The 13,762-nt window shown below is 37.9% G+C and overlaps 1 protein-coding gene across 4 annotated transcripts in view; it reads left to right on the top strand.

Annotated features, from left to right (window-relative positions):
- Window positions 1–1,117: 1,117 nt before the first annotated feature.
- The window catches only part of NRDC (nardilysin convertase), a 68,600-nt gene continuing 55,955 nt past the window's right edge, over window positions 1,118–13,762 (top strand). The window contains exon 1 of one of the 4 annotated variants that reach the window (XM_037148759.2): window positions 1,118–1,212. Coding sequence is in view for 2 of the 4 variants with exons in the window: in XM_037148760.2 (XP_037004655.2) it covers window positions 1,773–2,116 (344 nt within the window). In the remaining 2 variants the exon portion in view is untranslated. Of the gene's footprint in view, window positions 1,213–1,601; window positions 2,117–13,762 lie in introns of those variants that run through there. The other 3 variants (XM_037148760.2, XM_037148758.2, XM_037148757.2) reach the window with 3 other exon arrangements.

Below are 13,762 nucleotides of genomic sequence, written 5' to 3'. Positions count from 1 at the left end.
TTAGAAAATTCTAATTACTGGCTGAATTTGAATATTTCTTACTTATGGCATTCCTGTTTGGGAGTTAAAAGAAAAAAAATACCCTCAAAATAGATATCACTCGCCCTGGCCAGTGACTCAGTTGGTTGGACTGTCTTTCTGTAAACCTAGAAGTCGTGAGTTCAATTCCTAGTTAGGGCACATTGCCCAGGTTGTGGGTGCGGTGCCCACTTGGGACGCCTATGACAGCCAAGGGATAGACAGTTCTCTGCAGCACATTTCCTTCCCTCCCTCTCCCTCCCTTCGCCTTGCTCTAAAACCAATAAGCATGTCCTCAGGTGAGGACAAAAAAAAAATTTTTTTTTAAATAGATGTCACTTCAGGTATTTCCCCAACAAGGATTACTGATTGAAAACAAACTGGATTATCTAAACAATATTTCTAAACTAATTTACTTTATCTGCTGCCTTAGTTCAGGATTTTATTTCCTGCTTGTTGTTCTTCCCAACTCCTTATTGTCCTATCCTGCATTATGTGTCGTTGCAAGTTTTTAAACTACATTAATTTTTCCCAAATACAACGCAGGTTCCATGAAAGATTTTTGTGTTGTTCGTGATTTTATTGCGTGTTTGTGAAACTCGGGAAGCCTAGACAAATTTAAAGGCTTATAACAGCCATCAATACATCTCCCTACTTCAAGTGTTTCTCCTTTCACACATTTATATCACTTCTTTTATATTGTAGCTTATTAACATGTCACTTGTTTCTAATTTTTTAAAAAATGTGTTTCGGTCACAGGTTAGATGTTTGCCCACTTAAAGGCCGTTAACAAACAGAAAATAACTTTGGAGAAGGGACCTGAGGGAAGCAGCCTCCCAGAGCACTTGCTGAATAAATGCTGGCTGAACTTAACGCTAAACTGTGGACTCGTGCCAGAGGGGAAGCTAAAAAATGTTTTCGCACATAAAAGTGAGCATACCTACACCCGTCTTTTAAGCACCTTTCCGGGCCTTATGGGCGAATACCACTAAAAGGTGGCCAGCGGTACAGTGGAAAAGCGCAAGGCCTATCTCTCGCACTCAGCTCGCCTCCGCTCGGGGTCCCTCCCCAGCAACTTCCATCCGGCGGCGAAGAAAAATACTTCCGGCGTTCGGCGCATTTAGGTGCTGAGTCACGGCCGAAGTCTCCATCCCGGACCGGAGGGGCAGGATGGGCAAAATATGACGTGATACGGTAAGAAACTTGGGGGTGCTTTTTCACCGCTCGTTTCTCTGTTACCTCAACAGACGAAAACTCTCTCTGAGCCGCGGAGCACTACTCAGTGGCCGTCTAAACCAACTCTCCGCACACGTCATAACGCGGCGCCGCAGACTAGGCGCCCTTCTCCCGTCGTCCTCTGCAACACTCCCTCCACCCCTTCTTTCGGGCCCCGCCCACCCTAGGTTTCGGAGAGCTCTCTGGGTGTCAGAAAATCTGACCGGTCTCTTTGGTTCCTTCTATTACCCGTTTCCATTGGTTGCTTACGTGCGCGTGACTGCTACCTTGCCTCTTTATTGGGTAGAGCCTGTAGCGTCACCGGCTACTGGAGGGCGGGGTGGGGGAAATGAGGAAAGTTGGCATTAAGGAGACCGGATTGGGGGAGGGGTGCAGGCCTGTCCTCCCCGGCGGCTGCGGCAGCACCAGCGCCGGCCGCCACCGCCTCTGGAACGCGGAGGAGGAGGAGCAGCTGGAGGAGTAGGAGGAGGAGGTGGGCCCTGGGGAGCGGGATGCCCATCGCTCCGGCTTGGTGGTGAATGCTGAGGAGAGTCACGGTTACTGCAGTCGGGGCCACCGGGAGGAAGTTGTGGTGTGAGGCCGGGCGGGAGCTCGCGGCGCTGTGGAGAATCGAAGCGCGGAGTCGGTGCGAAGACTCGGCTGCTGTCAGATCCTTTCCTACTCCGACCATGCCTGGAAGGAACAAGGCGAAGTCTACCTGCAGCTGCCCTGACCTGCAGCCCAGTGGACAGGATTTGGGCGAGAGCGCCCGGGTTGCCCGTCTAGGAGTAGATGACTCTGAGGAGGAGGGACGAAGGGGGTCTATCAGTAATGCCGGAGACCCTGAGATCGTCAAGTCTCCTAGCGATCCCAAGCAATACCGGTGAGGGAGAAGGCTCGGAACGGGGAGGAGAGCCGGGTGCGGGCTTCGCTCTTGCTGCCGCGGTCACTTGCCTTTGTATCTCCCGAAGGAGCTGCAGGGCACACTTCCCATCCGGAATGCTTCCTTGGGTGGCGGTGGCTAGGGCCATTAGGCGCTGCCATGTGGTGTCGGCAGGACGAGTGGGAAATCTTGGTTTCACAAGGAGTCGGGACGTCAGAATGGGAACGGTGGTTCGAGTAATTTTTGAAGTTAAGGAAGGCTGGGTGGTGAGAGAGTCTTGGTATTATGGTGTAAGGAAAGGTTGAAGAGTTGAAAGGTTGAAAGGTTAATTTTGGAGAGGGTATGTAAGGGGTATTTAAGGGTATGTAAGAGGGTATGTAAAGGTTGAGAGGTTAATTTTGGAGAGGGTATGTATATAATTACTACCCACAAATATTTAAGGTGTCCTTAGTTGAAAAGGGGGCAAAACTAATAGGTAGAAGTCAGTAGAGGATTGTGTGGCTTGAGCAAAAGAACTTAGGCACAGTAGTTGGCCTGCGATGAAATGGCTTGTTTCCATGGGTTTCTCATTACTGGAATGGTTGAGTGACCTCTTCCAGGACTGTCAGTCTCAGTTGTAATAGACTTGGAAGGTTTCTTCTAGCTGTGAAATTCTGTACTTTTTGGTTGATGCTGGAGTCTTCTAAATATCTCGTTGACGGGTAGCTCAATCCCCACCTGAATCCTTCCTTCAGAGGTAGCTTACTTCATAGAATGTCATGACTATTATGTATTTTAAAGAGAGAACGTATTGTTCAACAAGTTCGTTTTATAGGTGTAGGAAATTGAGATCTAGAGAGTTTGCTACTTGCTCAGAATTGACACAGCTGAGTTGGTATGAAAACCCTGTCACCAAATGCAGTACACCATTTACTGGTTTTTGTAAGATTCTCACTCATTTTGAGTCAAAAGCTGAAGGATTTTTGGTCCCAATTTGTATAAGCCCCTGTAAGTGTTAGAGCAGGAAAGAACCTTAGAAATGCTTTTTTTCACTGCCCACCTTGACAGGTGGAGAGAAAGTTGACAGGTGATGGAAACATCTCAAAAAAGTGATTTAACCTCAAGTTTAAGATTGGCCTCTTTTCTCTTTCCACTCTACATCTAGTGATTAATAATACACAACTCCTTGAACTATTTTTTTCCCAGGCTGTAGGGTAACTATGGATGGGCTAAATTTTCTTTTTCTCATCAAAGATGTGGTTTTATTAGTAATATGTAAATGAACAAATTGAAACCTTGATTAAAAGTGCTTAGTTTTTGCCTTCCAAATTAAATATTGAATAACAGTTTCAGTTTTTGTCTGACTACATAAGGGTACATAGTAACAGGTAATGTTTATAGTATACACACTGTGTCAGTTCTAACTGCTTTAGATGTATTCTTTCATTTAATTATCTCATTTTCGGCAAATTCATTTGACAAATACTCATTGAGTCCTACTCTGTGACAGGTGTTGAGGTGTCATAAATCTTCTATGAAACTTGATCAAATATAACTTATTTTGGGAATAAGAAATTTTATTCTGGGTACTGGGCATATAAAGATTAAGACAGCCCCTGCCTTCAGGGAGCTTTCATTGTAGTAGAGGGACACAGACACATAAAAAGTAAAATTAGGGCACTAAAGTTTTTGGAAGCTGTAATAGAAGTATATGCTAGGTGTTTTGGGGAATAAAGTAAGGAGTGGTAAACTCCACTTAGGGAGAAAGCTAGAAAAGGCTTCAAAGGGGAGATACTATTTAAGTATTCTTTCAATACGTTGTTGCATTTCTATCTTTATGTGGTCTTTTGTCAAGTCAGTGTTCTTAAGTGTCTCAGTGTTCTTATTTTAAAATGAAGGGGGTTGATTAGAATAGCAAAGTTTTCCAACAACTTTCTCTCCTTTTAAAAGAGTAGGTCCACTTCTGTCTGCAGTTTCAATTACACTTTTAAAGAAAATATTGTTGCTTTAAAATAAAGATGGAAAACTTTAATATGAGATGAATTTTCAAGACTTAGCCAACCTAAAGTTAAATGCTGTGAATTTTTGTAACTGGAAACAGACGTGAAGCATCTGCAGCCTTAGGTAGCAGCTGTGTTACCCTTCCAGGACCTGCTCAGATGTTATCTCTGTGAAACCTTTCCAGGCAAGAACTAATCCCTCCTTTCACTGTATTTCAGTAGGTCTTTGTACATGGTCTGTTTCAGTACACATCCATCATATTATAATCGAATCTCTTGAATGTGTGAAGAAGCACCACAGATTTGATTAAAGGAATATTGTGGTGAAATAATGCCTTGAAAGAATTGTTTACCAGCATGTGTGAAGTTTACTTTCTTATATGTGTAATTTGTATTCAACTTTTTTAAAGTGTTAAGCATATCTCCAGGACATCTGTCTTTGGGGAGCTCTATATAAATGCTTGGTAAGTATTGGTTTCCTTCTCTTCTGGAAGGATTAAGGGACTCCAGTTTGGGAAATACTTTTCAAATTTTTATTGTTGTAAAGTGGAAATGCTAGATAGACAGGTTAAGTGGTAGTGCAGTCTAAATAGTAAATTATTTTCTTAATGAAGAGCACTTATGAAATTTGAATTAACTTAAATAAATATAAAACACTTTCCATGTTAAATCTGTTTGTAAAAAGATCTGTATTTCTTTGGGAGGGGGGGCAGCATGTGAAAAGGTAAATAAGCTTCTGAAGGGCAAGATTTTTTAAAAGATTTTTATTTACCTATTCTTAGAGAGAGGGGAAGGGAGAGAGAAAGAGGGAGAGAAACATCGATGTGTGAGAGAAACATCCATCAGTTACCACTCTTCTGGTATGAGCCCAGAGCAGACAGAACCTGCAACCCAGGCCAGTGCAGGTTGCAGGTGCCAAATCAGGGCACTTTGATTCTGGTCAAGTGCCCTGACCAGAATCAAACCCAAATAGTGATCTTTTGGTTTGTGGGACAAGACCCAACCAACTGAGCCACACCAGTCAGTACTGAAGGGCAAGTCTTTTTAATTTAAATTTTGGTCTGTCTGTTAGAACTGAGGAGATTGTTATATTAATTTCTTAATATTGGATATAGGCTAAATAAGGTGCAGGTTATTCTGAACATTTATTTCGTTATATGCTGATGAACAGAAGGAGGATCGCAATCTGAGTAAGCAGGACCACTGCAGAGCAGAAACTTTAGGAAAATCTAACATATCAGAAGGCTGTATGTCAGAGAACATATTCTTTTGTATTGGATGAGAACATGTATTTATTTGTGGATCTTTTCAATAAAACCTGTGAAATAGTAATGATTTTTAAATATATGAGACAGTAATTGCATTTGTAATATGTATACACATTAGTGATGAGATCATAGACTCTTGGAGTTACAAAAGAAATCAAGTACTTACATATATATGTATTCTAGGAACTTGACACCTTCCAATGCCTTGGTCTGATACCTGAATCCAAACCTCAATTTCGATTGTACCCTCTTAGTCTTATAATGTAAAGTTGAAGCAAGCTAGGCCTTACCTTGTGAGGTTCAAGCTCATTTAACAAAGAGATCTTCTAAGGTTGAAATACATTAAGTCTTCTGAATACTAATATGACTTTAATTACATGTATTTTTGTTACCATTTCTTAGATCGATTTTTTTCATTGTGGACTGATGAGCTGGTAAGAATAGGAAGAACATTCTTTTCTTTTTTTAAATTTTACTCAAAAAATTTTTTTACTGAAATTTTTGGGGTGTGGAAGACCATTCTTAACTAAAATGTTTCTTTTGGAAATAAGATTTATCATTCAAAAGATCACTGTTTTTGAAGAACTGAACAATGGTAAGAACTCTTGCCTTCAAAGAATTCTTGTTGATCTTGATTCCTGGTGGAATCATGGAGCAGATCCTGAAGCAGAAGTATATTAAATATAATAGGTGCTAGAATAGAGATATGTGTAAAGTATGGGATTTTTAGTCATTTGTGTATCTAGTTTCCTATCTCTAGTTTTGTGTCCTTGAGCACATTAACTAAAGTCTCTAAGGCTAAGGACCTTTGAGGACTCAAAAGAGGAGCAACCCCATAAACCTTTTAAATGTAAAAGGAAATGTCAGGAATCAGGAGAAATACTAAATGCTAATGGTGTCTTTTTTTTACTATATGAAGGACCAGTGGAGGAGAATACTTACCAAGGAGTCGTTATAGCTAGGTTAGATCACTGTCAGATCGCAGTGCCAAAAAGCTGTGTGTTCCAGGTGAAAACCAAATACATTGTACAATTCTCTTTTTTAAAAAAACCCACAAAAATAATTCCTATTTTACTTTTACCTAAAATGTAATTTTTATGTTTTGGTATGTACATAAATGGTTAGGAATGATATTAAGAAAGCTTATTTTTCTAGGGGAAGGTAGGAGGGATTTGAAACTTCCCATGATTATTCCATCCAGCATTAACAACTGGTATTTTTTATAGCCTTTAATTAAGTGCCCTTCGATATATTTTGTCTACCTAGAACTCCATGGTGTAGATATACCATAATTTCATCATTACTACTTTATAGGATATTTAGATGGTCAAATTTTCTTTACCTTAGAAGCCTTTTTATTTCCAACTGAATTCTTAGGGTATGGACCCAATCATAATGAATTTGTTAGACATATAGGGTAACCACTGGTTATCACTCTGTTTCTAGGACATTCTCTAATAGGAGACTTGACAGATAAGAAGATGGTTTGTTATTGGACTTGCATTCTGACATGTTGTCATATTCATACTGGTTCCTAGAATGAAGTTATTCATTAAACCCATCCAACTCACAGGAAACTGAGTAGGTTTATAGTTCCTTTACACACACACACACACACACACACACACACACACACACACACACACACACTTGGTGGGGGACCCTCAATTACCTGGTTGGACCAGAATTAAACTGTTTCCAGAAGATTTGGAAGTAGATTGTAGTTTGGAAAGTTCTCTTGGTCCCCTGGAGAGGTGCTTAGTGGGATTTTATATTTTTTTATTAACACCACTAATGCTCTTTATTTTCATTATAATAACTGGTATTTTGTTGAGGTGCTAACTGTGTACTAACTGCTGTTTACATAGATTATCTTATTTAATCTCTAACCCTGTTAGATAGTGCTCTTATTACATGATAGCCTAAATGCTATCTATGAAAATACATTATTGAGCAGGCACTGAGCACTAATTAGAGTGTAAATAGTTTGGTAATGCTTGCCTTGCGAATTCAAGCATTACCTCTTTTGTGAGTTGAGAGAGAGAGGGAGGGAGGGAGGAACACTGGTATGAGTGAGAGTGAAATATCAATCGATCTCGTTTGCACCCCATCTGGGATTGAATTCACAGCCTAGGTATGTGGCCTGACCCAGGATTAAACCCACAACTTTTTGGTGTGTGGGACAATGTGCCAAGCAACTGAGGGATGTGGCCAGGGCTCTTCCTTTTTAAAATTTATTTGTGAGAATTCTTTATGTACTTTAAACACTAATCCTTTGTTGGTAATACAAGTTGCAAATATGTTCTCTAAGCATAGTTTATTTTTACCCTTTGTTTAGAAAGTCTTAAAATGTAGTCATATTTATTCATCATTTTAATTATGGTTTGTGCTTTTTTCATATTATTTTCTTGTAAAAGTTTTGCAGTTTTGCTTTTTGCATTTGGGTAAGGGTCTAATTTGATCACTGTTCTTTGAAAATGTGGACAACAAGTTGTCCACATTTTGAAAGTTCTGTATCCTAAAAGTCACCAGATATTTTCTGTAAAGGGCAGGATAATAAATATTGTAGGCTTGATCAGTGAGGAGACAAAATTAAGGCTATTGTATATAGGTACTTATTAATAACAAAGAAAGCAAATTTCTACAAATTTGTAATAGAATTTTAAATTAAGTTTCAACTCTGTGTGTGTGTGTATATATATGTGCACAATACAGGTCTACTAGTGAGAAGAATAGAATTTGTTTTATTGAGAATAATTTATTTTGGTTTTGAGGGGGTGGTGTCGGAGTTAGTGTTCCCAGCTATCAAAGGTAATTGCAAAGTTTCTCTTAATAATGATTTGTAATAAAATTTTACATACTTAATCTTTAAAAGTGTGTGTTCATACTGACAGGTACTGTCAATACTGATATCCATGAGCATATGATTTTACTTGAGCATATTTATCAATTAAAAGGCATTTGTAAGATTCTATTAGATTCTACTCTGATATTTTTGCCTTTTAGCACATCATTACATTGTAAATTAATCACTTTTTTTAAATGTCTTTTAAAAATTTTATATTTACTGATTTTTTAGAGAGAGAGTGAAACTGTGTATGTGGGGGGAGAGACATCAGTTTGTTGTTCCACTTATTTATGCATGTATTGATTGCTTCTTGTATGTGCCCTGACTGGATGTCGAACTTGCAACCTTGGTGTATCAGGACGATGCTCTAACCAATTGATCTACCCAGCCAGGGCTGATTAATAACTTCTGATTGAAAATTAGGTGGAAGCTCCTCGATGGCACAGTTGAAAGGACTTTGAAATAAGGAAATTTCCTTTGTCTTCCCATCAAGGTCTGAAAAACACTACTGCAACTGTAGTTTGCTTTGAAAACATACCATTGCAAATTTGTGTGCAAATGGAGATGCGGCTTATTGTTTTAATTTTTGACAGCACAGGAAATTAATGAAGCAGTTTGCCATTATTTGTGATTCAGATAACAGTTGTTGAAATGAGTTACAATAAGTTTGCATATAAGTGCTGTTTTATAATTTGGGGTTCATTAAGAAACATCATCAAGTCTGCAGGAAAAACTAATTTTCAAAGTTATTTGGTGTTTGATAATACTGGCAGAAGGCTGTTCTTCACAAAAATTTCAATATTGGCTCAAAACTTTGCAATTAAATGTTCCCATTCCTAAGCATCAAACTGCTCCACAGTAAGGGCAAGTCAAGATACTCAGCTTGTATTTTTGTATTTCTGACAAAATTTCACGGAACCGATGTGTAAAGTCGGTTCTGAAGAACTGACTTCTGTAAAGACTCCTGTAAAGTCTACAGGAGCAAATGACACTACTGATTTACTACAACATTATAGATTCATGTATTTTCTGCAAAGTACTTCTGATGAATAAGGCAATAAATGACAGGCTTTGAAATACCTCACAAAAGATAAATTTATCTTAATTGAAGCCTTTTTTCCCCTTCTCTAGACATATTTTTACCAACATTAATGTGGCAACATATTAGAGTCCACTTTAGGTTGTACTGTATTCTTATTTTCTCAACCTGTTTGAAAGTGTTCTAATCTTTATATTCAATGAAGAGTATTCATAAGCTAAGTTGCTTTAAACTTGATACTCTTCAAATAAATAACCCAACAGTATTGATAACATCAAGAGCCAAAATCTTGAAATGATTTTCTGTTTGTAATTGACTCAATATTGCTACTATGTCAATTCTTTTTTTGCAGTAGTTCTCACCCGAAGGCAAATAGTCAAGTTTTTTTCCTTTGGATAGTTTTCTTTAGCTGCTACAAAGAAACACAATGTAACTCACCTGTTGATTAATAGCTTTCCTTGCTTGGCTATCAAATATGAGCCACTCAGAAACATTTTGGTTGCAGTGTCGCTTTCATTTTAAATTTTTGTGAAGGAATAATGTAATGAGATTTTATTTTAAATTTTCTAGTTTTCCTGATTGTTGCATTCCTGTGAGTTGAGAATATTGCAGTGAATGCTGAGTCTTGTTGATTCGAATTAAAAAAAGAGTCAGGAGAGTTTGCTAGAAATAAATGACAGATTTATTCAAGAGCCTTGGAGTTTGCAAATGGGAGACACAACTAGGCAAAAAACCTAGAAGTGTTCCAAAGAAGAAAGAAAAGTGAAAAGTTCTCATAGCAAAAAGTACATTCTTGAGAATTATCAGTTCTGCTAGATTCTTAGCCCTGGGTTTGGTCCAGGATGGTTACCAGTCAGATGTCAGGCAGTCAGGATGATGGATGCTAAATGGTCCAGAAGATGGGTGTCAGGAGGTTTGGTCATATCCCAGTGGTCTGGATAATGGATGTCAGGTGGATGTATACATGAGTCACTCAGGATAAATCAGGTGACAATTAGAGGGTCACCTGGAGGTCCAGGTGTATATACAGGCATTGATGCAGTACTGGAAAGTTAAAGAAAAAAAAAATGGTTCAAGTTTCCAGGCTAGTTAGAACAAAAATTGGAGTGTTATCATGCCTCAACCTTCATAATGTTAAAAATTAATTTTTATCCTCACCCAAGCATATTTTTTCATTATGTCTAGAAAGAGGAAGTAGAGGGGTGGGAAGAGACAGACAGGTATCCATAGGTAGCCTCTTGTATGTGCCCAGACTGGGGATTGAACAGGTTGACACTCCAACCAACTGTGCCACACTGGCCAGGGCCCTGATGTTAATAATTGTAGCAGCTTGGTTAAAATGATTCTTCAGTGTGGTCTCAATGCATGAACTTGGGTTTGAATACATGAACTCTTAACTGTGGTGATTTTCATGACCGGAAGTGGATTCACAAAAGTTGGTTTCTTAAGGAACAAATAAAATGAATAGGTGGCTACTTTAATAGAATAATGCCATATTTTTTATTTTTGGACATAGTTTGAAAAATCTACTTCACTTTTTATTCAATATAGAAACAGTGGGATAATGAAACCAAATAAATGAACACAGGTTTAATATGCTAGAGGAAGAGAGGTTTTTTAGAGAAAGATTATCATCTTAGAAGAGGCCCACCCCTCCAAAAATTATATATATGCATATAAATATCTGAAACCACATGGTTTGGGGAGAGGTAATGACAAGTTACATAATTACAAAGTTAGCTCCCCCAGGTATGTTCTTTTGACCTAAAATGTGTAGGTCAAGAAATAACAATTTAAGGCTAGAACCTGAGACACTATTTTCTATTAATGACAGTCAGAGCTCACTTAACCTATCTGTGGATATCTGTGGACATTTGGGTGATTTCTGCTATTACAAATGTTCCTTGTTAATCTTTTCTCTCAGTATGCAATTTACTCTTTAATTTTGTTTATGATGTTTTGTTTTAGAAAAGTTTTAAATTAGAATCTAGTGAAATCTTTCCACTTTTTCTTTTATAGTTCTGAATTTTGTGTCATGTTTAGTCCAGATTTTCTTATCTTAGTATTATAATATTTAAGATACTTTCAGAACAGTTTTCCCTTTTAGCTCTAATCTGTCTGGAGTTTATTTACATGCTGAGTATAAATTAGTGATAGATGGGCTAGTTTTTCTCCCAAAGTGAATTGCCAGTATTATTCCGGCATCATTTATTGAATCATAATAAACATTGTTGCAATAATATTATAAACCATTTTCTGTTTCTACAACCTGTTCTCTTTCATTGATCTGTAGGTTTTCCTGTACCAGTATAGAGTTTGATTTCAATTGCTTTAAAATACTTTTTATAATTGGTAAGGAAGTTCCCCCTCATTGTTTTCCCTTTTCAAAATGTATTTGGCATTTTTTGTGTTTCTTATCCACATGAGGATCGGTATATCAAGTTCCACAAAAAGATCTTTTGGGGATTTTAAAATTGTAATTGCCTTGAATTTATACATTAATTTGGGGGAGAATTTATATCTTTGCAGTATTGGCTATTCCCACCCAACAGCAAGATATGACTAGTCAGGTCTTTTATTTTTCCTGTAAAGTTTTCTAGTTTTCCTCATGTTGGTTGTGTTGAACAGCAGTGAAAAGAACTGTCTCTAGTGCCATTCTGCTTGGGTTCAGTCCCTGTGAAGTTTTAGTTTCCTCATCCATAGTATGGGAATAATAACTCACTAGAGTTATTACGAAGATTAAGTGGGTTAAGGCATGTGAAATAATACATTTAAAATGTGAGCTATTGTTATTAGGTTTATATTTAAGTATTTTATAGTTTCTGTAGCTTTTGTGAATAGGATCTTTTATTAAATCTTATTTTAAATGGTTACCTTTGGTACATAGGGAAGTTCATGATTTTTGTTCATGGTTCTTGATTTTGGATACTTTGCTGAACTCTATATTACTCATAATTTAAAAAAATTCTGCCCTGGCCGGTGTAGCTCAGTGGATTGAGCACGGGCCTGCAAACCAAAAGATCTCGGTTCGATTCCCCATCAGGGCACATGCCTGGGTTGCAGGCCAGTTCCCAGCAGGGGCTGCACGAAAAGCAACCATACATTGATATTTCTCTCTCTCTCTCCTTCCCGTCCCTTCTAAAGATAAATAAATTAAAAAAAATTATCTTGCATTCTCTAGGTTATCATAAATTTGCAATTGTTTTAGCTTTCCATATCTTTGCCTCATAATTTTTCTATTTTGGATTTTTTTATTGGTTAGGACTTCTAATAAATACAGTGTTGAATAGAAGTGATAAAGAGCATTTTGTCCTTGACTGTTTTTTCTTAGGGGAAGGGGCTCCCTGCTGGACTGGCCTGCAGTCTACGGGAGGCCAGCCACCAGCGAAATGGATTCGATGTTGACTTATGGAAGTTAATCCTCTATAAAGCAAAGGGCTTCTTTGTGTGTGTGTGTGTGTGTGTGTGTGTGTGTGTGTGTGTGTTCTTAATTTGTTAGGGAGTGGGTTTGGGGTTTTTACTAAATTATTATACAATAATTTAATATAATGGATGTTTTTTATTACAAAAGATAGAAAAAGTATAGAAATTATAGATTAGGGTGTGAAAGTTCTATGTATGCTGCTCTGTTTTTATTTCCACATGCATATTTATATATATATATGGTAATAGTATATATACATTGTATATATATACATATAATGTAACAGTAATATATTACTGTTACATTTGTTTCATATCCTTTTGTTTGCTATAACTTTATATACATTAACAAAAAATTTTAAAGATTTTACTTATGTTTTAGAGAGAGGGAAAGGGAGGGAGAAAGAGAGGGAGAGAAACATTAATCAGTTGCCTGTTGCACAGCAACTGGAAACCTGGCCCACAACCCAGGCATGTGCTCTGACTGGAAAGTGAATTGGTGACCTTTTGGTTCACAGGCTGGCAGTCAACCCACTGAGCCATAGCAGCCAGCGTACCTTTGTATACATTTAACATGTACATGTGTACTCATAATATTTATATAAAAACTAGGTGTTAAAATATACAGGGAGGTTAAGAATAGTGTAAGAAATGGAGAAGCCAAAGATTTTATATGTAAAACCCATGGACATGAACTAAGGCACGGGGGGGGGGGTGGTGGGCAAGGGAGGGGAATGATGGTGGGAGAATAAAGGAGAAAAGAAAAAATGGGACAACTGTAATAGCATAATCAACAAAATATACTTAAAATATTTTTTCGAAAAACTAGGTGTTAGATTGTTATCTGATATTTTGTTTCACCTACTTGATTTTAGGTACTTATTATATCCTAGGCCCTCTTTAGGAGCAACAAATGCTTTTTTTTCTCTTAAAGATTTTATTTATTTATTTTTAGGGGGAGGACAGGGAAGAAAAAAAAAAGAGGGAGAGAAACATTGATCATTTGCCTCTCACAAGTGCCCTTACCAGGGACTGAACCTGCAACCTAGGCATGTGCCCTGACTGGCATCAAAATGGTGACCTTTAGCT

The sequence above is a fragment of the Artibeus jamaicensis genome, unplaced genomic scaffold (genome assembly GCF_021234435.1).
Source record: "Artibeus jamaicensis isolate MK-2021 breed Jamaican fruit bat unplaced genomic scaffold, CSHL_Jam_final scaffold_1019, whole genome shotgun sequence".
NCBI lineage: Eukaryota > Metazoa > Chordata > Mammalia > Chiroptera > Phyllostomidae > Artibeus > Artibeus jamaicensis.
The sequence above is the reverse complement of the archived record's forward strand: the minus strand, read 5'-3'. Positions and strand labels throughout refer to the sequence as shown.